This window comes from Myripristis murdjan, chromosome 19 (genome assembly GCF_902150065.1).
Source record: "Myripristis murdjan chromosome 19, fMyrMur1.1, whole genome shotgun sequence".
NCBI classification, from domain to species: Eukaryota; Metazoa; Chordata; class Actinopteri; order Holocentriformes; family Holocentridae; genus Myripristis; species Myripristis murdjan.
This window is the reverse complement of record NC_043998.1, coordinates 20,840,986-20,867,490: the sequence shown is the minus strand read 5'-3', so window position 1 is coordinate 20,867,490 and position 26,505 is coordinate 20,840,986. Positions and strand designations below refer to the sequence as shown.

General features: G+C 39.8%; 2 protein-coding genes across 4 annotated transcripts; one reads left to right on the top strand and one right to left on the bottom strand.

Moving 5' to 3' along the window:
• Positions 1–2,210: 2,210 nt before the first annotated feature.
• nrbf2b (nuclear receptor binding factor 2b) lies at positions 2,211–17,737 on the bottom strand. Of its 2 annotated transcripts, XR_003930043.1 has the most exons (5): positions 17,551–17,737; positions 13,681–13,765; positions 11,277–11,317; positions 3,671–9,396; positions 2,211–3,607 (listed from the first exon to the last, which is right to left on the bottom strand). XR_003930043.1 is itself a non-coding variant. In XM_030077087.1 (4 exons), the coding sequence occupies exons 1-4, from the start codon at positions 17,578–17,580 to the stop codon at positions 8,674–8,676; spliced, it is 879 nt and encodes a 292-aa protein (XP_029932947.1). In that variant the 5' UTR covers positions 17,581–17,737; the 3' UTR covers positions 2,211–8,673. The 2 variants fall into 2 exon arrangements, 1 of the variants encoding a protein (XP_029932947.1); XM_030077087.1 differs by having other exon boundaries at positions 2,211–9,396.
• A 628-nt stretch (positions 17,738–18,365) lies between these two features.
• On the top strand, positions 18,366–26,249 carry LOC115377393 (NHL repeat-containing protein 3). Of its 2 annotated transcripts, XR_003930042.1 has the most exons (4): positions 18,366–18,913; positions 20,054–20,256; positions 21,845–25,414; positions 25,928–26,249. XR_003930042.1 is itself a non-coding variant. In XM_030077086.1 (3 exons), exons 1-3 carry the CDS (start codon positions 18,658–18,660, stop codon positions 22,442–22,444), a joined length of 1,059 nt encoding a protein of 352 aa, XP_029932946.1. In that variant the 5' UTR covers positions 18,366–18,657; the 3' UTR covers positions 22,445–26,235. The 2 variants fall into 2 exon arrangements, 1 of the variants encoding a protein (XP_029932946.1); XM_030077086.1 differs by having other exon boundaries at positions 21,845–26,235.
• Positions 26,250–26,505: the final 256 nt, after the last annotated feature.

Here is a 26,505-nt window from a genome sequence, read left to right as displayed (position 1 = left end):
TTTACACACCAAACCACATATGATGCATCATTGATTCCCTATTAAAACATGTATATACGTGTATTACATGTGTAGGTCAGAGATTAATTACATATTTATTTGTAAAATTTATCAATGCTACACTAGTTATCTTGGAAAACCTCAACCAGAATGAATGTTCATTTTGTTGACAAAGTATTCAACACTTTTTCCTGGATGACAATGAGACAAAAGTTCAAAAACAAGACAAAACAAACAAACCTTTGTTGATGACTTTTTCAACAACTAAAAAGACAATTCTGACTTTTTTTCCCCTCAGATTTCAAACTTTAATTTCTGAACATCTCAGAACTCAGTTTTGTGTGGACCTAATCCTCCTCCGTAGGCTGTGGCTGGAAGTGCGATGTCAATTTCTTGGTTTCACTAATATTATTCATGTGAAGCAGCTGTTTTGAGTTGGTCTTGTTCTCTTGGAAAATAAGTTTCCGAAATAATTTCCTCTCAATTTTCTTTCATTTAAATGTAACAGCTGTGTTGTTTTTAGATGGCAACTCATCATGTAAAACTCATAAAAATAGTGTTAAAAACCTGAGACACCATACATAAATGGGATGAAGATGTACACAGTACCACAAAGCAAATTAGTTTTTTTTAATAGCTTCAACAATTCAAATGAACAGCTAGCGTTGTCATCCATGCATCTCCAGCAAAGAAAAAACATCACATAATCATCAAAAGGCTCTTTGTTCGTATGAGATTCAACAGCACATTTTGATTTTAACATTGCACACTCGCACAACAGAAAAAAAACAAAAACAAAACATGGTGACTTTGATACACCCTGATTACATTTGCATTTGTAAACCGATAAATACCATTCAAAAATAAACTAAAATTATAAATATATATTTGAAAAAAGACATGGCAGACATGGTTCCCTCATCAAAACAGGTGACAGAGTTCCATGGTGTCATTTTATCATCATGAACAGTTTTCTCATGTTTTATCCAGGAATTGTGATATCTGATCCCTGACCACCTTCCTTTTGGTTGCCTGAAATGTTGCTGATTGCCTCAGTTACTGGAACTGAGGTTTACTCTGCTGTGGTCACTCTGGAAAAGAGTTTACAAAATGCCTAAAAAATACAGAGTGTCCAAGAGAAAAAAAATCCCATCAGCAAATTTGACAATAAGCAAGAGTACGGCGCTAACTTTTATGCAGTTACATGTCATTGTGAACTGCACATTTTGTGAAAAAGACAAATTGAGTGAGCTTAAGGCAGGGGTCACCAATCATGTGCCATGGAGGGCCGAGAGGCTGCAGGTTTTCATTCCAACCAAGACCTCCACCAGGTGATTTCACTGATTAGCTCCTCCTTTCTGATACAAGGTGAGGTGATCAGTGAAGTCACCTGGTGGAGGTCTTGGTTGGAATGAAAACCTGCAGCCTCTCGGCCCTCCATGGCACATGATTGGTGACCCCTGGCTTAAGGGATACAGACATAGAAAGCCAGTGGACAAGGCATGGAAATGAGTCTCCATTAGAGATAAGTGGCAGTTGTCAAATCTGAAGAGGCATCTCAAAGAAAAACGTCTCTGAACGTGACTCGTTATGCTGATGACACTTCACTTCCAACACCGCTGTGTTTCTGCTGGGCCAACACACCTCACTGCCACGGTACGTGTCAGGAAGGCGGCTTAAAACGGAACTCGTCCCAGAATCACACGTTTTCAAGGTGCAGCTCGTCTCCCTGCAGTAACTGGACTTAAAGCAAAACTGACCTTTGGGAGAGCGTTGGCTTGTCTAGTTCCCTGGGTGTGATGTGAGTCCACATGGTGGAGAAATGTCCTCATTAGTTGCTCCATGTTCCCCTGAGCTGCTGGTTCACAACACTGTGGTCCTATCTCTCTATTCACCTCTATACTACCTCAAAACAGCTCACAAAATAACACTTTTAGCACACAAGCAAATGTGAAGAACGTGGATAATGCCAATATAAAAAACAGGTCCTGGTTCACATTTTTTGTTTTTACAGGAAATTCAATGGCTTGTGCTATTTTCCTGTTGAACTGAAAAGTAGATCCAGCAGGTAGCATCGGTAGGGAATTTCCACATTGTTGCCTTGAGCCAAGAAGAAACGACCTAATAATGTAATCACAAATAATTATAATTACATGCAAAAAATGGGTACCAGGATTATTATTTTATTATTATTATTATTATTATTTTACTACACAAGCCAACTCTACCAGAGTTCAAGTTTGCTTTAATATGAACTGAATCCATACCTAGTGTAAAATCCCCCCAGGCTGGTGTTCAGTACAAACTACACATATCCCTGATTCATATTATCGGCTTGACGTACAGAAAACACTGTGGATGTCCACTGACTTGAGACCACTCTTGTGCATATCCCAGGCAAAGTGTTACCCTGAAAATGTTGCATCCACAGAGCCTGAGCTGGATCGAAACTGAAACTGACCTTCATCGTCCACCTCACTCAGCTGCAGTGAAGTAGGGATTCACCGGCCACTTTCACTACTTCAGACACATGGAAATTATTCCAGAAATCGAGGGTTGCCTGCCAGGGTAGACAGTAGGACCTGAAAAACTGACCGGCATTTTTCATATTGTGCCTTTATTCTGATTTCCCACACCCATCAGCCTGGAGTCCAGGTCTTTGGGGAAAATTCCCCCTGAACTACTGTATTTTACCACGGCTAAAACGACTATTAGTGATGCATATTCATTTCGGGGTACATTTTGATGATTTGTGATATATGTTTCTAATTTCTGTAGGTAGCCAGCAAAGAGTAAGAGCTTCTGTCTTGACCATATTGCACCGATGTTCCACAGTCATACTAGCAGACATCCACCACAGAAGATACCCATTTCCCCATTGAAAGTAGCAGAGATTAGACCAGAATGCAATGCAGCCACAAGTCATATTAGCTGCTTATAAAAGTCCAGGCTGCAGCTGCGATAGGCTAAAAGCTACATAAGAAGTGGAAGTCAATTTGGGAAAAAAAAGCTGCTGTTCTGGAGGAAATTGCAGAAACTGGAGAAACTGACCACTAACTCTTATTATCCCTATAAACAAATCAATGCAGCAAAAGAGTTCCATTAAAGTAAATAGGGGGAAAAAAGCAATCAGCTGTTCAAACGGACCAAAGTGAGTCCTCATCTAGATCAGTGGTTATTAAAGCGGGGTCTGGGGCCCTCAGGGGTCCTCAAGGGTATTTCAGGGGGTCCTTAGTAAAATAAGGAATAGTTTAAATGTTTGTCAAAGCGCTGAGACTCAAGGAATCTGACAATAATTATATTATTTCATGATTACAAACACAGTTTTGTTGTCATGTTTCCTTTTTGGCATTTTTTATTTACTTCATTTTATTAAAGTTTTCTGGTCATTTCTTTGCAATTTTTTTCCCCTAACGTTCTGATACTTTTCTGAGGTTCCAGTAATCCCAATAATCACTTTTCTCCCCTGGTGTCTTGTAAAGGAATCAGGAGAATTAGCCAGGTTTTAAGGGACTAAATCTTTTTTTTGTTTTTGTCTTAAAATTTTCATATCATGGTCCTGAGGGCAAATTCAGGTCAAATGGGGGTGTATAGGCTTACTGAAAGTCTGAGGATTAAAGAAAACTGAAAACCCCTAATCCAGGTGTTGTGAGTCATACTGGTTTCCAACCCTACAAATGTCATAAAACCAATGAGAAACTTGACACTTTGCCTTCATCTGGGCCTCTCCCTTTATAAGGCAAAACAAGACCATGTTAATAATGCTAGTTAGCTGCAGAGACTAACTAGAAATGCCAAACAACATATTGCACTGCATTGGGACAAGCAAATACATTTAATGCGGATTTTCTGTCAAATTAACAAAATAAACTACACAAAAACAAAAAAATGACCCTGATCCCTTCACAGGCTGGTAAAAAGACAGGAGCGGCATGGAGAACGGAGACTACAGAGCATGAGGAGTGCAGAAAACAGGACTTGCAAAAGGATGACAGAAGAGAAGAGAGGACTGACTCAGGGTTAGACCGATACACAGGCCTGATGAGATCCTTTTTATTACAAATGGGATCTGCTCAAAGCTGATATGACTGATAACATATTTCCTGTAGAACTGATCAATAATACACCAGTTGTCTATGGGACACCGTTGACCTGAACAGATTCCACACAAGCATGCATCAATATGTTTTATCATCATCATCATCCTGGGTGTCAGTGGAGAGATTTGGTGTCCCATGATGGTCAAAATGCGTTTCCACCCTCACAAGAATAAAAAAATCGAGTTGCAAAACGGAGTATTGGCATTTTTGGGGTGTGAAAATGTTTATATTTAAAGACATTGGCGTAAATGATCTGTTGTTGGTAAAAAAAAAAAAAAAAAAAAAATCAAAAATCAAAATAACAGTAATGGCAACAGCCTTCAAACCTCAACATCGGTTGAACCCCAGTCAAGTTTCACACACACGTTTAATAAAACACACTGAAGAGGACATTATTCAGTCTTTCTGGTGGTATAACTCAAACATACCAACAACACAGTCCTCCAAATGATTACTCCAAATCACACACATCACATACAATAATAATAATAACACACATAACCATCAACAATTAAGTGTCTTCATCTGAAGAGAGTTTCACTGAGTGTAAGAGGAGGGAAAGAGAGAGAGAGAGAGAGAAAGAGAGAGAGAGAGAGAGGGTTGTATCCCTTCACTGTCTACAGGTTCAAAACCAACTGTCTCTAAGCATTTTGATCCACTGGTCATTTTCAGAAAGCCGCTTTGCTGCAAGTGTGATGATCCTGATGTTCATAATACCTCCACATACCATTTCTATACCTGATGGATGTATGTGTGGAATTACAAAAATGCATCACTTTAGCAAATTTTGAGGGATGATGCATAGTGGTCGTTCTTTAGAATGTTTTTTGGCATCACAGTCACATGTGAAGACATTTCAAATGGTTCTGTTCAGAGAAAATTTGCACAAAATATTGGTTTTATGGTTGAACCCTTGATGAAAGCAAAACTGAACTCTGGCAGAGCGTTGGGTTGTGTCGCTACCTGAGTGTGATGTGAGTCCATATGGTGGTGAAATCTCCTCATCAGCTGCTCTGTGCTGCCCTGGCCTGCTAATCCACAACACTGGATTGTTTCTCTACATTCACTTCCACAGCAAAACAAAATAACGCAAACAACATTTTTACAACATCAATGAATGTGAATAAAGTTGATTATGCCAATAATGAAGTTCCAGTCCAGACCAAGTCCCAGTACCTACTTTCTGAGGAAATTAAATGTCTCTTTTCTTGTTATTTTCCTATTTGAATTGGAAAGTAGATCCGGCAGGTAGGGTCTGCAGAAAACATCCACATAGCAACTTTGCACCAGTAAGAAATGACAAAGTACTTTCATAAATAAATATAATTACACAAAAAAGGCTACCAGGACTTGTTTTTCTTTGCGGTTGTTTACATTTGTTTCTGTTCTAAAAGTGTTTTTTAGGAGTTGTTTTGAAATGAAAGTGAATGGAAAGATCTAAGTACATTATTATAGAGTATCAGCCCAGGAGAGCAGAGAGCAACTAATGGGGAGATTTCACCACCATGTGGACTCAGGAGAGCCCGGGTCACTATACAAGCCAACACTCTCTGATACCTGTCCCTACCAACTAATGGGTCACAAATCCAAATGTTGTTTTCTGATACCTAGCTCTGATCAAAAGCCAGTGGACTGCAGCACGCTTAGAGCTGAGATGTTTTTAAACTTGTTATTTTCAGTCAGCTTGTTCATCTGTCTGCTTGTCAGTCAGTTTGAAGAGCCACCCTGTCAAAAGACAACTGGTTTTTCCATCTGAGAATCCAAAGACACAACTGCCATCACAGATCAAAGTTTTCAAAGGCACGGGTTTGTTAACAGGGTAAAAAGTTTCTGAAGGTTGGTGGGTTATTGTTACCGTTTCAGCTACTTTTATTAAATGCTGGCCAGCCAGCCATACATTTAACTTTGCTTTTATTTTGTGCTCTGACCACCCAATAAAAGCAAGAAGTGACTCCCTTTAGCTGTAATATACTGTAATTATGAGGTGTGTGTGTGTGTGTGTGTGTGTGCGCGTGTCTTTATGCTGCATTCACACCCTATGGGAAAAACCATCTGAATGACTTGACGGTTCAGTTCTGTGCAGATTAGCCTTTTGTTTGACAGCAAATCAAACATTGTAATGTCAAGCACCAACTAAAACTCTGGCAAGCAGAACTGTCTTTCTATGGCACTGTAAAAGCTGTGACCTTAAAATATTTATTCAATTCTATATGATTTGACATGAATGTATTATTTCCTACACCTGACTACAGGTGCAAAGCTTATGAAAGCCCTATAGGATGGCGTATTACACAAAGCTAAGGTAATATTTAATTGTTTTAAGATGGAAAACGTCTTCAATCTTTCCTACAGGCTGTGAATGCAGCATAGCTCTGTCCTGTTTTCAGCCCATTCTGTATATCATTACTGCTTCAGTGAGGAAATACACCCCTGGAAGTGTGTGTCCGTCAGTCTGTGCAAATGCGTCAGAGTGTGCAAAAGTGTGCACCTTGGCATGCCACTGACTGTGCGTTCACATTGTGAGCAACAAGATCACTGAGTGAGCAGAAGTCCATTCGTTTTCTGTGGAGCTGAGTGACCAGCAGAGAAAAGACACCTACAACTGAACTTTTCACAGTCACTGGCTGTCAACAGCCAATCAGATTTTCACATTTCCTGGTTTCCCTATTAAACTGATTTAAGATCATAAACAACAGCTCTGCCTGTCAACTTAAAAAGGCATGAGACACTGTTTCCAGCCACTCAAAAGTGTGTATTTTAAAGATACAACTGAACACTGGTGTATTGTTGGGTTGTCTAGTTGCCTGGGTGATATGAGTCCACATCGTGGTGAAATCTCCTTTTTAGTGGCTCTGTGCTCTCCTGGGCTACTAACCCACAATACTGGATTTCTATCTCTCCATTCACTCCAACAGCAAAACAGCTTCAAAATAACATTTTGTATGTGATATTATATGTGCTTATATATAAGCTTATATGTATGAATTGGAAAGTAGATCCGGCAAGTAGTGTCTCTTGCATAGTGGACTTGCACCAGGAAGAAATGAGGTGACAGTACTTTTACAAATAATTGATAAAAAATGGGTACCAGGAAATGCTCTTTTTATATTGGCAAAATATGCCTTGTTTGTATTTAGGTACTGAAAGTGTTATTTTGGGACTTGTTTTTCATGCTATGGAAGTCAAACAGAAATCCAGTATTGTGGATTAGCAGAGAGCAGCTGATGAGGAGATTTCCCCACCATGGACTCATATCACACCCAGGGAGCTAGACAAGCCAACAAAGATCAGCTTTGCTTTAAGAACTACACGATGAAATGTCTATACATCATTATGGTCAATGGTGAACTCTTATTTTCAAAGAAACGCTGCCTCATTAATTGTCACTTGCTAGGTAAGCATGTTAATGCATCAAAATGATTAAATGTTATTAAGTCAAAACCAAAACAGAGAAAAAAAAAACATGATTTGACTGTTTAAAACTTTGCAGCTGATGCAGTCGGAGCCTCTGGCCCTCCCACCACAGGTCACGACAGGTGACACACCAACCGAGTTGCTCACAGTGGAAACAAGCAGTGAGTGTATGTCTGTATGTCTCATTCACATGTGTGTGTTTAAATCTACATGCTTCTCCAAGCCTTCATGCCATGTAGCTCTATCCCAGTTTGCCCCCATCCCCCCTGTGAGTGAGTGTGTGTGTGTGTGTGTGCGCTTGCAGAAGACTCTCTGCATATTGCTGTTGTCACACAAAAAACATCTGCAAAATAATCTTTTACAGAGACAAGGAAAGAATACTAATTGTCTAATTGGTCACTTTACATTTCTTTAAAAATTAAACAGCTTTTTTTAAGGTTTCAAGTGCCGTGTCATGAAAATTCACTACACGCACATGAACAACTATATTTTGTTTTTCAATTTTCAAATGAAAAAGGTTTTTTCCTCACCACTGTCGCCCTGTGCTTGCTCTTGGGGAGATTTTAGTCCATGGATTTGGCCAAGATCTGATGAGTTTCTGTAAAGCGACTTCATATAACTTTTGTTATGATTTGACGCTGCACAAATAAAATTTAATTGAAAACGAAATAGCAGTTACGTGTTTTTTTTCCTTTGGCAGCAGCAATATGCTTTCCAGTGACTGAGTCCCACTGCAGTTTGTCCCTGTCTGTGTGTGTGTGTGTGTGTGTGTGTAGCATGTGTGTGTACATTAGGGTTAGACCAATATGTGTGTTTGATATAGTCTTTCTATTAAAAATGGGTGGCTCAGTCTGTGTAGTCCACCACTGATACGATGCCCTTTACTTGGATTTAGTTAGTACTACGTTTATCCTGGGTTTCAGTGGAAAGTTTTAGTGTCTCATGAGGGTTTTCCACACTTTGTGAATTATGGACATGAGAACTGCAAACTTTAATTGTACTGAATATCAGTGCACAATACCACTGGTACTGGCTGGCTGACTGGTATTGGAAATGGCTTTAAAAACTGATATCAGTCGAACCCTAGTGCCTGTATGTGTGTGTGTGTGTGTGTGTGTGTGTGTGTGTGTGTGTGTGTGTGCACGCATAATTTGTCTAATCACAGTTTGTCCCTGTCCAGTAGCTCCTGCAGTTCGTTCTGGATGTCCTCTGGCAGCTCCAGTGGCGGCAGGTCGTCCAGACACAGATCTTCCTGAGCCGGCATCTCCAGAGGTGGCAGCTGAGGGATGGCAATCTCTTTTCCCTTCCCAGTGGTTTTTGTCTCCTGCCCGCCTCCTGCTCCTATAGCGCCTCCTGACTGCGGGAGGACCCACAGCTCAGAGCGTTCCACGAAGTCCGCCGCCTCAGCCGCCTCGGCCGCCTCGGAGCGGAGCCGGGAGTTTTCCAAGCGCAGTCGCTCGTTCTCCGCTGTCAGCCACTGGTTTTCGTACGTCAGGCGGTCAATGTCGTTCCGCAGGCCCACGATAATGGTCTCTTGTTCTTCCAGGCGAGTTTTGTCATCTTTAGTGGTCTTAGAGCCAGGGCAGGGTGGAGGGAAAGGCAGGGAGCCCCCGGCCTGTCGAGTTTGAAACTGGTAGATTAAGGTGTCGTACTCTCTTTCCCTGATTCCTCCACACTCGGCGGGAACGAGGCCGGCGGAGGCTTGTGGTTGGAGTTGGCATGTGGCAAGAGTTTTTGTGAGCGGGGTCGGGCCAGTGGAGGGCGGGACGGGGCCCAGTCGGGTTTTGGTGGCCTCACGGCGGGCCTCTCTCTTCCAGCGCTCCTGGATGAGACGCTGCTGTTTGACATGGCTGTCCCTCTGCAGTTCCATGGACAAACGAGCCTACGGACAGAAAATATCACCGGCAACATCATCCGGAATATGAAAATTAACAACAATATCAACCTGAGAATGAAAACATGACATGGCTATTTAGGGGCAAGCTGGGAAAAAAAAATTCAGCATATGATTGCGATTCTTTTCCTCACGACTGATCCCTGATGCCTAAAATTCTTCTTATTTGACTTTTTAATCTATATTTTTGTCATTTCTCTGATATGGCCATGTTACAACTTTATGAAGAAGTAAAAGTTGCAGTTGCTCATTGCTCATAGATTGTACTGAAAAAACTGAATAAGCCAGTGCCATTTAATAATTAATACTTGTTTGCAATGTTTGTAATTTCCTTTTACAATCCAGTCAAACAAACTGTTCTGTTTGCTTTGATCTGAGATATAAGTTAATTGTCCAATTGTATTGAAAATGAAGTCACTTTTAAGTGACATTTAAAAATGTGTCACACAATTCCTTTTAACAAATGGGCTTCACACTACAGGTTGTTCTAATTGCACTTCTGTGAAGGTGAAAAGTTGGATAAATTTGATTCCACAAAACAACGAGTATGGTGCTTATTATGTTGATCAAGTAAAAAGAAGTGGAAGAATCACAATTAATTTGAATCTTGACCCAAGAATCCTGACTAAACTGAATCATGACCCAAGAGTCATGACTACATTGAAATGTGACCCAAGAATCCTTCACAATGCTACCAGCAAGCAGCTGAACAAATATCCTGAGAGCATCTTCATCGTAGCAGGAGATTGTAATCACTTGTTCACACGTTGAATACAGTCACAAGACATTCCTTTTCACTAAGACAAAGTTTAAAATAATCATTGAATGAATTAAATATCAATACAAGGCAACTGAAAAATACGCTTATTCCATTGTAGTGAATGGAGGCGGAGGCTCTATTGTCCGACTCCTCAGATGGGGGGAGTGGCTACGCAGAAGAAAAATCGCTGCTTGGTCAGTCAGGGACCATTCAGGAGCCAGATAAAGGCTCAATTGGAACTGAAAGTCCCAGAGTCAAAATGGAAGACACCTCCAAAGGTGGTAAACAAACAGCAGAAGAAGGCAGTAGTGATGGACGTAGTGATCCCAAGCAACAGCAACATTAGGAAGAAGGAACACAAGAAGCTCGAAAAATAATAATAAGAGCTGAGAGAGGAGATGGAGAAGATGTGGGGAGCAAAGGCAACATCATAATCAGAGCTCTCAGGGCTGTGACCCCAAACTGGGAGAGCGGCTCCAGCAGATTCAAGGAGCAACATCTGAGATGTTGCAGACCTCGCAACAGCTAAGATACTGCGCAGAACCCTCAAGCCTCTGGTAGAGGGCCCGAGCTTGCATATCAAAAGTCATAGTTTGAAAAGTGAATATCTGGAGGTACTTACAGAGCTACATACTAGTTTTAAATACAGTGTCTTGATATTTTTGTTTTAATATTGGTTGAAGCTGATGCTTTACTCACACCATACTCCCAAAATCTGCTGCTTATAATGCTGCTTTTGGCAGCTGATGACCTTGGCACTGGGTTCAACATGGCTTTGGCCTCAATAAAAAAATAAATACTTGAATGGTGGAAGTTTGGATTTTTTTCAGGATTTGCCAGTGAAGGCATGGGCATTCTTTTGTGACGGAGGCTTTCCTCGACTATAAAGCGCAGCAGGAAACCCTGAAATACTCGACTCACACATAAAAGCATGACAAATACTGAAATACTGAATCATCACTTCATACTACATGTGCAGTATGTCTATAGTAAGTCTACAGCTCCCAGTTGTGTAACACAGAAGAGGATCTCCAGTTCAGAGATCACAGACAGATCAGCAGATACACACAATCATACACACACATAAAAATGCATTGAAGGGTCTCACCTGCTCACACTCTGTTAACTTCATGGCATCTCTCAGTAGATCTGAGAAAGACAGAGAGAGAGACAGAGAGAGAGAGGAAAAGTTGAGGTACATAATAGAGACCATGTCACCTCGAAAAGAAAAAGTCTCAGTATTTTGCTGTTTTTTATGCTTGTAAGTCTGATGTAAAGCATTATCCAAATACATACTTGAGTAAAAGTAAAGATGCCTTGTTCAAAACCTACTAGAGTAAAAGAGAAAGTCAACTCTTACAATACCAATTAAGTTAAAGTCCTAAACTTTTTGCTATTAAGTGTACATAAGTATTCAGAAGTACAAGTAGCTTAATATAAAAAAGGATTTTGTTCATACATTTACTAAAACATATTTAAAGCCAACTTCTGTAGAAAAAACTCTATGAAATAAAACTTTTTGGCAACACACACCAGTGAAATGAATTTCAACAAGACAAAAAACAAATAACAAAACAAACAAACAAACAAACAAAAGAATTTTTTTTATTTACACCTGATAAAAGCTAAGAACTTGGTAACATTTTTTGTCAGACATTTCAGTTTCATAGTTTCATAAAAAAAGAACTAACTTCTAACTTAAACTGAAAGCTTGCCTTGATCTGTGTGGATTCATGACCCAAGAGTCTTTGTAACCCATTAAAGGCATAGTCTGCAATTTCAAAAATGCATGAGAAAGAAATGGAAAATTACTACTATATATTTCTCTTAATTCCTTAATTCCTAATTTGAGTTTTTAATCTGACCAATGGTATTATATCTGCAAAAGCTGACCACTAATTCACTGTAATAACAACTGAGTTGTTAACAGCTCAATAAATGCCATACTCTCTATACTACTTTACTTAAAGATATATGCTAAATTGCAGAAATATAGACTCAGGTGAACCTAAAACTAATGAATGAACATGTAATGCAACATTGATCAGGCCATGCACTGCTTAGCACAATGTGCAGTTTGCATTGTCATTTGTTTTTCACTGGTTGTGTTGTGCTGTAGTTCTCTGGTGACACATATTAACAGAAGAGACGCCAACTCAAGACAACAGCCCTGCTAGCTCCTCCTTCAGGTTCCTGGAACTGGCTCCTGGAACCAAGGACTAAATCAAGTTCCAGGAACTGAACCTGTAACGATGTTGTTGCCAATGGAAATGTTGTCAGAATCAGTCAAACAGCCTACACAGTATGATGCACCTTGGTAAGTTCTTGCAGTGTTCTTAAAGGTTTCTTCACTGAAACCCAGGACAATAGTAACACTAACATAAAAAGACTTGGACGAATATATCACTTTTGGAGAGAGTTGAGGTTCAGGGCTTCTCCAGCGCTGGTAAACAAGCAATGCATCATTATTGTGCTGACTGACATTTGAGTCAGGGGGTTAGCCAGCTAGCTTACATGTCCATTTGGAATAAGCTACTTATAGATCTTTGGTTTCTTTCTAGAAACAAGCAGCAGCCATGGGACTACTGGTAGACCTGTAGTAAAACTACACAGCCTCAGCATGGGGTTCATGTGAATGAAGCACCTCAGTGGGTATCACAACAATAAGTGCTCTTTGGCTCTGAGAATTTCAAATATGACACATGTAACGTATGTCCCAGACACAATTAGAAATAATATTTCATGATTCTGGAGAGGTAGGCACAGTCTCTCTAGTTGTCTGAAATTAACAAAATGTTGCCTGCCAACGGCTGGTAAGCTGAATCTTTATTCTGAGAAATAAAGTACATCACCCTACACATTTTTATTGCAAGTCAAGTTCAATTTACTTCTTTTTCCATATTCACATAAATAATAGAAAACACTATTATGCACATAAATTTCCATCAAAAAGGTGTAGGCTGAAGTCTACGCTTGTTACACCTAGCCTTCTTACCATTTACATGTAGTCAAATGGCAAAAAAACAAGGAACATAAAACATAAAAAATAACCAAAATGTACTCGATTATAAAGAAATATTATGCAAAAAAAAAAACAAAAAAAAAAAAAAACAGAGCAACAAAGTAACATATTACTCCATGTTGCTTTGAGTTTCCACAAAAAGCAACATAGAAACATCTCAGCAACCATCAAGAGAAATGGGAGACATCTGAGCTAAATTTCAAGTGCTGTTGCAAAGGGTCTGAATACTTATGTCAATGTGATATTTCAGTTTTTCCTTTTTAAAAAAATGTAATACATTTCTAAAATTCTGTTTTCAGAATTGCATCAGGCTGCAACATGACAAAAGTGAAAAAAGTGAAGGGGGTATGAATACTTCCTGAATGCACTGTAAAAATACATAATAACAGCTTATAAAGAATAAGCCTTTAATATGGATATGAGTGAACCCGATTTCCCACATTTTCTTTGTGTAGATGAAAAGATACTGAGCAGCATCACACAAACCTACCTGCTGCCTTGCCATGGCAGGAGATGGCCTCCTCATACTTCCCTGCTGCTAGCAGGCGATCTGCCTTCCTACACTGCTGGTGAGCCTACAGAGAGACAGTGAAAGAGAGAGGGAGGAGAAGAAAGAGGACAGAGGAGAGGTTAGGAATCAACAGTGGGGAGGAGTAATGGAAAGAGGGGAGGGGAGGAGAGTGTTATCAAGTAGAGATGAAAGAAGTGTTCCCATTAGAAAGTGGTTATTTAAATGCATACAACATCACAGACATGAGAGGCAACTTTATACTTTGCTGACACAATTAGTGCTAATTTCACCAAGATCTAATAGGGCAATGGGTGTAATTTCCATTTCCATTCCAGTATCTACATGGAAAGAGTAAAAAGAGTGTCATTGGAACCATTACTGTCATTTACCATTAGTATTATGGCAAATATGACCAAACACCTGTATTTGTTTACACAATGAGATCTTTGATTAGTCATTAGTAAAGTGGCTATAATGACCAAGCAGCACTCGTAGGGAAAAACTGATTCACTTAACTATAATGATTCTTTTTTTTTTTTTTTTTTTTTATTAGAAATACTGAGTCTATTTAAAGTAAAAATAAAGATACCCTATGAAACTAGATGACTGGAGGAATCTGTTGGTACCAAACATCTTTGGGTTGGGGTGGGCTGGGGTGTGGTGGGGTGTATGCCTGGGGTGTATGCATGTGTGTAGTATGCTGTATTTGTGTGTGTATGCGTGTGTGAGTGCGTATGAGGGGGTGTATGTTTTTTAATGTAAAGCACTTTGTGTTGCATTTCTTTTATGTATGAAAGGTGCTATATAAATAAAGTTTGATTTGATTTGATTTGAAACATGTCATGCTGGGTTGTCAGCAACAGGAGTAAATATTGCTCCAAATTTAGGCTGCATTTTGATGAGGGAAAATCTGCCATTTTTCAGCGGGGTCCCTTGACCTCTGACCTCCACATGTCTGAATGAAAATGGGTTCTCTGGACAGCCACGGCTCTCCCCTTTGCAGACGTGCCCACCTTATGCTAATCCCATGCAGTTTGGGGCACAAACCCTGCAGTCCAAATGAGTTCTTGTAGGCTACAGGGGCCTAAACAGCCTTGTAGAATCACAATATGTAAGAATTGCGATTAACATTGAATCGGCAGTATTTTGATAGTATCGATTTGGGAAATAAGCAGGTCATTCCAACCGTGTCAAGCACATAGAGGCAAAAAAACAGAACAACCACAGCAGTCTATTAATCTGAGAAAACCGTATAATTTTACTGTAATGCTGCCTTTCACATAAGGCAAAGAACATTCTGTATTGACAGTGTAACTCATCAACACCACACGACTGACTGCTCATGGAAATCCCTCACCTTGATCTCATTCAGCTCCGCTGTCGAAGGGACAGATACAGGAAATCATTCCTGCCACAAGCCATCACACTGTACAGTAACTCACACCGGTCTGACAGAGACTCACAACTCTCTGCAGTATAGCTCTGTTTCTAACACTCCACTACCCAGCACCTTAAATTGTTTGTTTATCTATTATCCACTACTCAGCACCTTACTTACTTGTTTAGATTATTTTATTTTATTATCACTCAGCACCTTAACTGTTATTTATTAGAAGTGGTGATTCCATGGGACCAAATTAAGTCGGACAGTCGCCGAATCCCATTACCGGGCGTCGGGTTCTGCCACTTGGTTTTCCTGGTTCCATGGTGTCAAGCTTACCCTGTGCCATACCATCTACTATCTGTATTTTTCATTTTTCATATTTATTATTTTCATCAGTATATCTTACATTTATTACATTTCAACAGATAGATACTTTATTCATCCCGAAGGAAATTCACAGTTTTCAGCAGTATCCACAGAGTACAAGATTAAGTAAATCAAAAATAAAGAATAAGTAAATCAAAAATAAAGAATAAAAGATGACCCTCGAGATCTAAAGATCTAAGTACCAATGTGCAAAAAAACAATGTGCAAAAAAACAATAAAACCAGTGTGCATCGGTGTATACAATGTGCATAGATGAGGGCAATGTGCAAATTTACAGTATAAACGGATGATAAATAAATAAATAAATAGCACCCAGATGATAAATAGATGATAAAAAGCCAATAAAACCAGTGTGCATCACTGAAACATCTCATATTCTCAGGCTACTTTATTGTATATACTTAGCCCTTATTGTCTTTAGTGTATATATTTCGCATATTTAGTCTCTATTGTATATACTTTTAATTTTAATTTTTTGTTTTTATTGATGATGCTGCTGTAACATGTGAATTTCCCAGTCTGGGATCAATAAAGTATACCTATCTATCTATCTATCTATCTATGCATCTAATATGCATCATGCAGAAGCGTGCATTAAGAATTGTGCATAATGTGGAGTATTGAAATTTTCAGATCTTGTGGATTGTAAAACTACACAAATTTTGTACAAAGCAAAGCACAACCTACTTCCAAGGGCTATACAAAAAATGTTTGGAGAAAAAGAGGGAGGCTGTAACTTAAGAGGGAGAGGGAAGTTAAAACAGCCGTTTGCTCGTACCACACTGAAAAGTATGTGCATATCTGTTTGCGGAAAATGTTGCCCATTTAAAAACAATGTTTAAAAATGAGATATTTGATAAATATAAAATAGAAAATGCTGATAACAGCAAATGATCAAAAGCATAAAAAAAAAAAAATTACAGATGCCTTATAATTTATTCTTTGATAAAATTGAGAGTTTTGGCCTTTTGTTTAGTGTGTGTTTTGGATACTGGTTTCATAACGAAAAAAAAAAAAGTATCTATGTCGGTATGAATGCTTCTTGTATGACAGCTAGCAGGTACTGTATGTATATATGTGCACTCAGGTACACACTTATGCATGTATGTAAATGTAAACAGTGGAATTATTATCTTATCTGTGCTTTGTTTGTTTATTCTTATTAAGGATTTCGGGAGGAAACAAATGAAATTGATTGCAAGGGTTCGGCAGCCATAAGCTTTTGCTTCAGCCGAAAAAACCCTTTTCGACCAGCCATATTCATTCTCTTTAATTCTTTAATTATGTTTAATTTGTTGTGCTGCTGTGATCGAAAAATAAACATATTCATTCATATCTATCATTCCACTGTCATATTCTGAATAACTTCTTTACTTTAATTATGCAATATTTTATAATCTGCCCCGCATATATGTGTGTATGTATATATTTGTCTATTTGTGTATATGTATATATGGGTGTTTGTGTATATATGCCCGTGTATGTGTATATGTATACGTGTATATGTATTTTACAATCTGCCCCTCATATATGTGTTTGTATATATTTATCTACATATGTGTATATGGGTACTTGTGTATTTATGCCCGTGTATGTGTACATGTAGGTATATGTATGTACGTATGTATGTATGTATATATGTATGTATACATGTATGTGTATGTGTGTATATATGTATATACATGTGTATGTGTAGGTGTATGTATGTATGTATGTATGTATGTATGTGTATCTATGTGTGTATAGACATGTGTGTATGTATGTATGTGTATGTATGTATGTGCATGTGTGTATGTATGTATGTGTATGTGTATGTATGTATATGTATATGTATGAAGATGGCCTTGCTGGCTAATTAACGAGCATTTTATAATTTGCGTTAACAGCGGGAGTAACAAGCTTCTAAAAATAAAAAAATACCCCAGTGTGAGGCCACGTTGAAGCTGGGTTTGCTGTGTGTGCCGAGGACAAACCCAGAGGCTGGCTCCAAGCCTGCACAACAACACGGCCAGCACAGCGGCTAGCCACCATTAGCCTCCGAGCTAGCTCCTTATTGCAACATCAGAGCAGAAACTTACGAGGTTGAGAGGGCTGTCCACGACCTCCATCGAGTCCACTCTTCAAGTGTTTCAACTACATGAAAGATTTCTCTGTCCCTCGCCGACTGTCATTCGCATTACGGTCAAAACCCCTTTCAAAGAAGTAGTTAGAAGACGGGAAAGAAACACACAGCCAAGGAAGCAGTGGCTTCAACGACGAACGCTGCTGCGTCAACACGACGCGATGACGTCGCATTATTTCTGCAAGACGTCGCTGTCACATGTTTTGTCTCGTCAATGTCCCAGCGCCAGGCGGGCCCACGGCGGAAGTGATTTTTCCTTCGAAATTAAAGCACCACAGTTTGCCACAAAACATCATGTCATGATTATTTTGGGTCACCCCGCTCTCTCTTTACAGCCTCCCTTGTTCATGAGGGCTCACTAAAATTCATTTTTACTTTCTTTCACCTTGAGTCTGGAATCTCAGATTTTATATTTTACTTATATGTTTAGACATAATTCACATAATACACATACTTTTTACAGCTTTATACATAATGCACATACTTTTTTCTTTTGCAAATTTTTGAAGCACCTATTTTTATTTTTCTCGTTTCTTTTCCTTTTTTTTTTTTTTAGTAATTTAATTCTTTTATTGGGAATTTTAGCAACTGAAACTGACCCAGTTTCCTCTCGGAGATCAATTTCGCATTTCAGATTCTGATTCTGATATAACATGGGGAAAACCAGAGCACTGAGTCTCATCACATCACATTGCATCTTCCATTTTCAGGAATTGTTTTATTTCCAAAAAAAAGAAGAATAAACGGAAAAGCTGTTTCAAATTATAGGCAGCTTTACATTGTGTTTTGTTTTGCATTTGGGCTTCATGGGAGAAGACGAAGTGTCCATTTGACATCGTTAGCGGGGTTTAACGATAAATAGTGCGTGTCAGGCTCATAAGATGCTCATTTGACGCGCCGCAGCTTCCAGAGCAAACCACCCGGGCAAAGTCTAGATCAGCCTCGCTCGCTTTTTATGACAATTAATCCGCACCCGTTCCAGGAAGTGGTGGCCTGTAGATGTTTTGGCAGTTTTCCTGAGACGGCAGATCGTTGACAGACTCGAGGAGTTGTGCCTTAAGTGATGGTGAAGAAGAGGGGCAGTACGTGTCTGATAGTGAGCTCCATGGCCACGCTGCTGGTGCTCATGCTGGTGCTGTACGGCAGCTTCAGCGCGCAGCAGGCGGCCAGCCCCGGCCTCACGCACGACTACCAGCTGCTCGGCAGACCGCTGTACAAACTGGACCTGAGCTGGCCCAAGTACCCGGAGCTCTTCACCGGGGACGTGTTCGCCGTGGCTGTCAACCAGCATGCAGGAGTGGTGTATGTAGCACAGAGAGGTAGCCCTGCTTTACTGTCTGTTGTGCACATAAAATAAATGCCTTTTCCATGCGTATCTCCCGATATGTATTGCAATTCTACAAGCATTGTGATTTGATTTGATTTATTGCTATTTTTTGTTTTTGAATTCTCCTCAAGTTTGTGGCTGTAAAGTGTCATGAGGCTGTGATTACCCTAGAGGTCACTACAGGTCATTTTTTACAGTGATGTCAAGTTTGGAAAAAAAAAAAAAAAAAAAAAAAGCTCAGACTCCAGTGAAATGGCTGCGATGGAGGCGACCATCATCGCACATGAATCCAGTGTGGCTCATTGAATCCACAAGAGTCTCAGCTTTCCAGTCAAAGCCGATTGATGCGACTCCAGGCCTGTTTAGGCCCCAGTCTGCACAAACACACCATTTTACAACAGGCCACAAGAACACATGTGGACTGCAGGGTTTGTGGCCCAAACTGCATGGGATCAGCATGAGGTGGGCATGTCTGCAAAGGGGAGAGCCGTGGCTTCCCAGAGAACCCATTTTCATTCAGAGATCTGGAGGTCAGAGGTCAAGGCACCACTTTGAAAATGCCAGTTTTTCCTGAGCAAAATTTCGCCTGACTTCTGAGCAGTATTTAGCCACCCAGCCGGTACCACTCCTTAGGTCGAATAGATTCCTATAATACCAATATCTAAAAAAAAAAAAAAAAAAAAAAAAAAAAAAAAGTATAAAAAATTGCAATATTTAAGTGAATCAATTTTTCCCCACCCCTAGTATTTATTTATTTATTGTTGTGCTGCCACTCAATTTAATATGCCTCATTGGCTTTTCACTGTCTGATGAGTTCCTTTGTCCTCTGCTGCTCCAGCGCCATGCTTTATCCATGCTCCTCATTTTATGTAGCTGTGATGCTTTGGGTGATAATTCCGGTTTTGTCACATATTTGCCATTGTTTGTGTCTAAATTATCTTTCAGGGTGAGGCTCTAATGCTATAACTATTTTGACATCATAATATAACCATTAAATTAAATTTTTTAGATTAAAGTAGGACTACACACAGGGTCCATTAAGGTTTTAAAATGCCTTGAGTGGAGGAAAAGCGAAGTCAGTGCAGAAACTGCTGCTTGATGTTCATTTCGATACTGTCTCGATTGTTCCTAGGTGACAATGTGCCCAAAGTGCTGGTCTTCACCACAGATGGAGATTTCCTGATGCCCTGGAACACCACCACCCTGGAGATGCCTCATGGGATATTTTTGGCAGATGCTGACTCGTCCAACCCCACCGTCTGGATCACAGATGTGGGGACTGGCCCGTATGGCCACTGCATCAAACAGTACTCGCCCTCTGGGAAGCTGCTGCAGGTGACAGCTTTATTCGCAAGTGTTTTATTTGTCATCCAGAGTCACTGGCAGAGATGAGTTGGTTCAGGTTCCATTGTCTGTACTAGTTTTTCATTTTTATTCCCTTTTTTAAGTTATAAAAATTACTTGAAACAATAGCAACATTCGATCAAATTTCCTAAGTATTGCAGAAAGTTTTTACACTTGCTTTAAAGAGTGAATTCATACCAGCAGAAAACGTCTACTGGACTGCCCTCTAAGAGTTGGAACCTCCATGAATTTTGCACTTCTGGCCACACCCAAAAGCTGTTTTAGCTGCGAGTGCTTTGCCATTGTCAGCTGCACAAAAACAAATGCTGCTACGTCCCTTGAATGGGTGTAAGCCAGAGCTCCATCATGCCTGAAAGTTTCAGTCCCTAGAGGGCAGTGTAGCAGGGGCATTCTGCTTTATGTGATTTAGTGTTGAGTTACTCTTTAAGTCGATAGTTATATTAATAAATAATAAAGCTTTATTTAGAAATTAAGTATTGGATAAATGATGGAAACACACTGAAAATGAGACTGGCTTGGTGTGATCAGCCCATTGGTTCAGTCTCATTGTGAAATAGCTGAAAAGGTGGATTTTCTGAGATGTTGGTGATAAAATACCTCTCTGTCACCACCACCTCTCAGAAACCCAGAGTTATTTTTAAAAGGTGTTAATCTCCATCGTGGTCATAGCACATAGGTCATGAGTTTCCAATTCAGCTGCATCAGTCTGAGCTGCTCTGACAGAGGCTTGAATTGATGCGAACACCTTTGACGTAACACTATGCTGATCTAACAGAAAGCTATAAATAGTAACTTCTTCTTGTTAATGTTTTTAAGGGTAACTTTTTAAGTAATTATGTTGATTGATTTTTTTTTTTTTTCATGTCAACAAGTAGAACAGTTTTTAGTTTTGGTGCTGGAAATATTGCAAAGGGCAATATGGAGGAGTTGAACTTGTTGATTTTTTATTATTATTTGTAATGGATTCTAACAAACCAGCCTTCACCAACTCACTGTCAATATACTGTTTACATTTTCTAGTACTCCTCTCCATCTGTCCCTGTAGAACACAGGTGTCAAACTCGATGGCACCTGTGTTCTGACTGATGACTGATTAGTCCCGCCTCTCTGTTCGGAGGTAGGGTGATCAGTGAAATCACCTGGTGGAGTTTTTGGTTGGAATGAAAACCTGCAGCCTCTTGGCCCTCCATGGCACGAGTTTGACACCCCTGCTGTAGAATAATACATGCCCACTCTTGTTGTCACAGCTCCCACTTCAGGTCCTGCTATTTTTTTGGTTCCAGCAGGGAACCAAGGTCTTGGTTTCCAGACCAGTTTTTTTGTCAAAATGCTCAGAATGATTCAAAATTAAGTTTGGGAACTGGACAAGAAGCAGCTCCTTGTTGGTCAAAAATGGCCTGTATTCAGCCAATGTTTGTCACCGCTACTTCGTTCACTGAAATATTACTCAGTGCGTTTCTTTGTCTTCAGCTGTAGACAGCTGTTGAAAGACTCTTTCCGTTTGTTTGGTTTGACACAGTTCTCTGGTGTTTGTTCAGTATTTCCATCTGTGTTTCAGGTGCTGGGCACACCAGGCATAGCTGGCTCTGGGGTCAACCCTCTGCAGTTTGACAGCCCAGCTGAGATCTTCGTCCACAGCTCCGGAGAGATGTACATTGTTGATGGAGATGGAGGGATGAACAACCGCCTCATCAAGCTGTCCAAAGAGCAGGAAGTGCTGTGGATGCACGGGGAAAAAGGTCAGGGCATGGCTCAGTTTTACATCCCTCACAGCGTGACGGTGGACAACGCTCAGAGGGTGTGGGTGGCCGACAGGGGCAACAAGAGGATCCAGGTTTTTAACTCCATCACCGGGGACTGGCTGGGGACGTGGGGCAGCTGCTTCACCGAGGATGCCCCGTATTCTGTACGACTCACCCCAGACAAGAAGTACTTTGTCGTCGTCCAGCTGAACACCAATCAGATCTCCCTGCTGGATGCACCACCAGTGGGCGTGATCGGCCAGTGCCGGGTGGTCAGTGTGATCCAGCTGGCTGACGAAGTCAAGCCACACCTGGTGGACTTGGATCTGAAGACGGGGTCTCTGTACGTGGCCGAGATTGCAGGCCAGCAAGCCCAGAAGTTCACCCCCTTCAGTCTGGGTGGGAGTTTTGTTTAGAGCTAGGCTGCACAGCTAACTGAAAAAGTATTGGAATTGCAATATTGACCACTGCAGTTTACAGACTAACATTTTTCTTGAGGGGAAAGTAGTGTTGAAAGGGATTAGTTATTTAATTGATCAGTCAATCCACAGACAATCAATTGTTTATAATTTTGAGCATCAATTGATCATCTTAGTTGAAGTCATTACTCAAAGCTTCCCATACACTGAAGGTGGCTTGCTTCTCTCCATTCCATATCATTACCTAATCATTACTTTCTGGCTGCTGGTCAGACTAGGTAAGCAATTTGAAGACATCGCTTTGACCTCTGCAAACTTCTCCAAACTGATGGGCATTTGACTCTTTGACATTTTCTAGACTAAATGATTAATTGAGAAATAACCTATAGATCAAGTTAATAATGAAAAAAATCACAATCACATGGTTTTTGTAAACTCTGTATTCTTGTGCTGGATTGAACACCTAGAACAAATCAAGCTGCATGTCAGAGAAAATGTGCCGTCAAGCTTTAGTAATAGTCACTGCACTAACACCCCTGCACATTCATGATGATGATGGTATCATCTCATATCAGTATTGTAAAACCCTGCTGTGGAAACATTTGATAGCTAGGAAGACAAAAAACAGGCATGATAACTTCACACTAGTTAATTGCTTTGGGGTGGGACATGTATGCAGAGAGAGTTTTCAAAGAGCTGGTTGACGTTTTTCATACTGGCAGCTGTACTTAATTACACAAAGTAACTGTAATTCGCCTTTCTGCATGTCTTCAGAGGTCAGATTACAGGATAGCCTGCAGGCCAGCATCCCTGCCTGAGGAAGTGCATGCCACTGTGCATATCATATAGCCAGTTTACATCACCTGAGATCAGATAAAACACCCAAAGCCATCATACCGCTTCATCCTTCAGAGCACAAAGTGTTCTTGTTCAAATGAACCTTTATGCCTACAAGTTCTTGTGTTGCTGGGTGCATGCCAATAACAGAAAAAAATCAAGACGTTGCTTTCTTCCCACCACTAAAGACCACAATAGAACGTAATGGAAGAAAGCTGTGGGTCTGGGCCATCAGGAATACATTCCAAGTGTTGCACAGTATCCTCACCCGCTGTGTGATGTAACCAGATCAACAGAGGCAGCACTCTCTTTATATTTTACTTAGTAAGTGAATAATGACTGCTTCAGGAGACCTTTTTCACAGCAGTCATTTTGACATGAATAGCAGGTAGCAGGCCTAACAGAGCCGGGGTCCTGGTGTTGTGCATTCTGGATCATTGGAAAGGCTCTGCTGCACTTCAGTAGAATGGAACCTTAAATAATGTCATTAATAACACTGTTTTTACTCTGCTTTTCCATGTCAAAAAGGCTGCTACGTAAAGGTCTGCTGCTGAGCAAGACTACATTGTAGAAGCTTTAAGAAGAATATCCTGCTCATGTGGCAATAAGGCTGTTATGACACCTCTGGCCACTAGGTGGTGCTGTAACGCCAACATGCACTGCAGCTGGGTTAACTGTCAACACAGAAGTCCTACTAATGTACACGTACAGGACCCTTTTCTGGGGGCTGTCGAAAGGCATTCTGGGAAATGAAGGAAACATTTACATGGCAGTGCAAGTCATGATGAGGGAAAGTGAATAAAGGTAAACAACACTTCATCACAAAATCACTCAAGGAACATACTTAACACCACAGATTGATGTTATATAGGATTTGAGGGCAAAAGTTTAATTTAAGAACAATCACAGTTACTTCAAAATCAAATGTTGAGAAAATGTTAGACATAAGGTGGATTCATAGCTCATCAGTAAGGAATTTGAAAGAAGGCTTTATCATTAGCAAATACACTGCACTTCTCATTTTGAATGGATTTTTGAATGAAGGGTGCACAGAGCACAGCCCGAGTTAGTATGTTACCATTGTCTGACACTGGTGTCAGTTTGTCCTCAGTGCTGTGCTTATTTAATGAATATTTGTGAGATTATCGTTTAAAAAGGAGCATTCCTGACGCTTGTCGATAAAAAACATTTGTGTTGTGATTTGCACACTTTGTAAGAGAGTTGCCTTTGTGCTTTGCTGGGTTTTATACTTCAAGTTTTTCTCTTTCTGCATTGAATTTTGTACATTGCTTTTTTGTGAGTGATCTATGTTGACCTTAGAAAGCTGTAATTCACTCGGTTACAGCCACTTCCTTGGCATACTAATTTGGTGTTATTAGTTAGATATGGAAAAAATTCAGCATTTATATTTTAGGCATTTATTCAAAGTCATTCAGAGCTTCAGACACTATAAACAAGACACGTGGCTGCTGATGGACACACATTACATTTGGGAGGTGAACTGGGTGAACTTTGGCTTTGACTCATCTTCTGCTGCCCCAGCCTGTCATCACATTAGCCAGACGAGCTCATTTTCAGTTTTGTCAACAGGCATTCACATGTGATGGTTGATATGAAATGTGTTCACACCCAATACTTAAAGACTGGATAAGGTTTAAGAAACAATATTCTGTATCACGCTGAAGAAATAACTTGGCATGTAAAACAGCCAGAATGTTTGATGATCCCATAGGTGTGGCTTATAAATATGTTTTATGGTTTCATTTTGCACATGTACACTGGAAAGCCTTGCCACTGCATATGTTACCAAATGTCTTTTTTTTGAGTTTGTACACTGATGCTATGGACACTTGAGTTATTGATGTATGATTTCCTATCACCCGATCTGGTCAGGATGCTTTACCTGGCCGTTGTGGACTCTGACGTCTTTAAGTAGTAAAGTTAGTCTGTCTGGACACACAGTCCAAATGCCTGTCGGAGCAGCGTAGAGTACCATCCACATGTGGCCTTTAAACATTACATCTTCATGATTACAAATTTTAAAAGACACACATTGAAAAGAAGAGTGGCAGTGTAACCTGACATGCAGCTGAAATGCTTTTCTTTGAACACAGCACTCTGCATACGTATGTGTTAAGCCTGTAAAGCCTGAGCCATCAAATAATTGACTGGAAATTTCCAATTCTTTGAAACTGGAGCCATTATTGGTCCAACTAAACAGCCAAAAAAAAAAAAAAAAAAAAAAAAATCAAATATCAATTCCCAACTATGAGTTTCAATTTGTGTCATATTAAATTGTTAATGTCATGTTAAATTCTTTAACACATTGGTAATTCCAAACATATAAAAGAAGACTTTTCCTTCCAAACACAGAAAATAACACTTTTTCCATTATTTAGTATTATCTTTTTATTATTTTGACCAATTTGGTGAAAATGACCTCAATATACCTGCTGTGTTAAATTTGATACAGCCGTTTTCAACACGGTTTTACAAACAAAAACGTCATGAAATGTTCAGTAATTTCACATTGCATCAACTCAGTAATTTTTCCTATCGATGTTTCAGTAAAAATTTGCTGTACAGTTGATGTACAAGGCTGAAAACAATCATGTCTTAAATATGACACGTGCGGTTTTATAGGGTTAATTATTCGAAAAATCACATGTTGAGCCTTGCCCCAATAAGGTCCCAGTGTACTTCACCGAGAATATGTAGCACTTCAACACCTTGAAACCCATGAAGATGCTGTCACACTGGAATATATTATATTCATATGTATACTTATTCTTTTTTCAAATATATTTGGAAAGAAAATTTTGTTCAGAGACTTAAATGCAACATAATGCAGTAAAAGCCAGCCTCTAGGGCCCAGGCTAGGTAAAAAGCAAGAGTAAAAAAAAAAAAAAAAGAAAGAAAGAAATCCGGCAAAAAACTAGTGATCTAAGAAAGTGATTTTACATATGAATACACATTTAAAGGAGCAGGTTGGATAAACTGAAATGTAATCAGATGAGTGAAGGCGTGGTGGCAGAGGCTGCTTTGTGCTTGTCTCATCATCATTTCCATACTGAGCTGTTCCTCCTTGGCTTTGATCTCTAGATAATTGTTGGGATGTGTTTTGTATGCACATACACTATACATGTTTCTGATGTATGTACTTGTATAGGGGTGTATAAGAATGTTAAGTTGAATATGTGAGTGTTTTTTTTCTGTTTTTT

Coding starts and splice junctions, on each gene's coding strand:
- nrbf2b (XM_030077087.1), bottom strand. CDS start 17,580: ATGGAGGTCGTGGACAGCCCTCTCAACCTC. Junction 13,766..17,550: donor TGGACAGCCCTCTCAACCTC/GTAAGTTTCTGC, acceptor GTCTCTCTGTAG/GCTCACCAGCAGTGTAGGAA. Junction 11,318..13,680: donor CTGCCATGGCAAGGCAGCAG/GTAGGTTTGTGT, acceptor TGTCTTTCTCAG/ATCTACTGAGAGATGCCATG.
- LOC115377393 (XM_030077086.1), top strand. CDS start 18,658: ATGGTGAAGAAGAGGGGCAGTACGTGTCTGATAGTGAGCTCCATGGCC. Junction 18,914..20,053: donor GGTGTATGTAGCACAGAGAG/GTAGCCCTGCTT, acceptor GATTGTTCCTAG/GTGACAATGTGCCCAAAGTG. Junction 20,257..21,844: donor CCTCTGGGAAGCTGCTGCAG/GTGACAGCTTTA, acceptor TCTGTGTTTCAG/GTGCTGGGCACACCAGGCAT.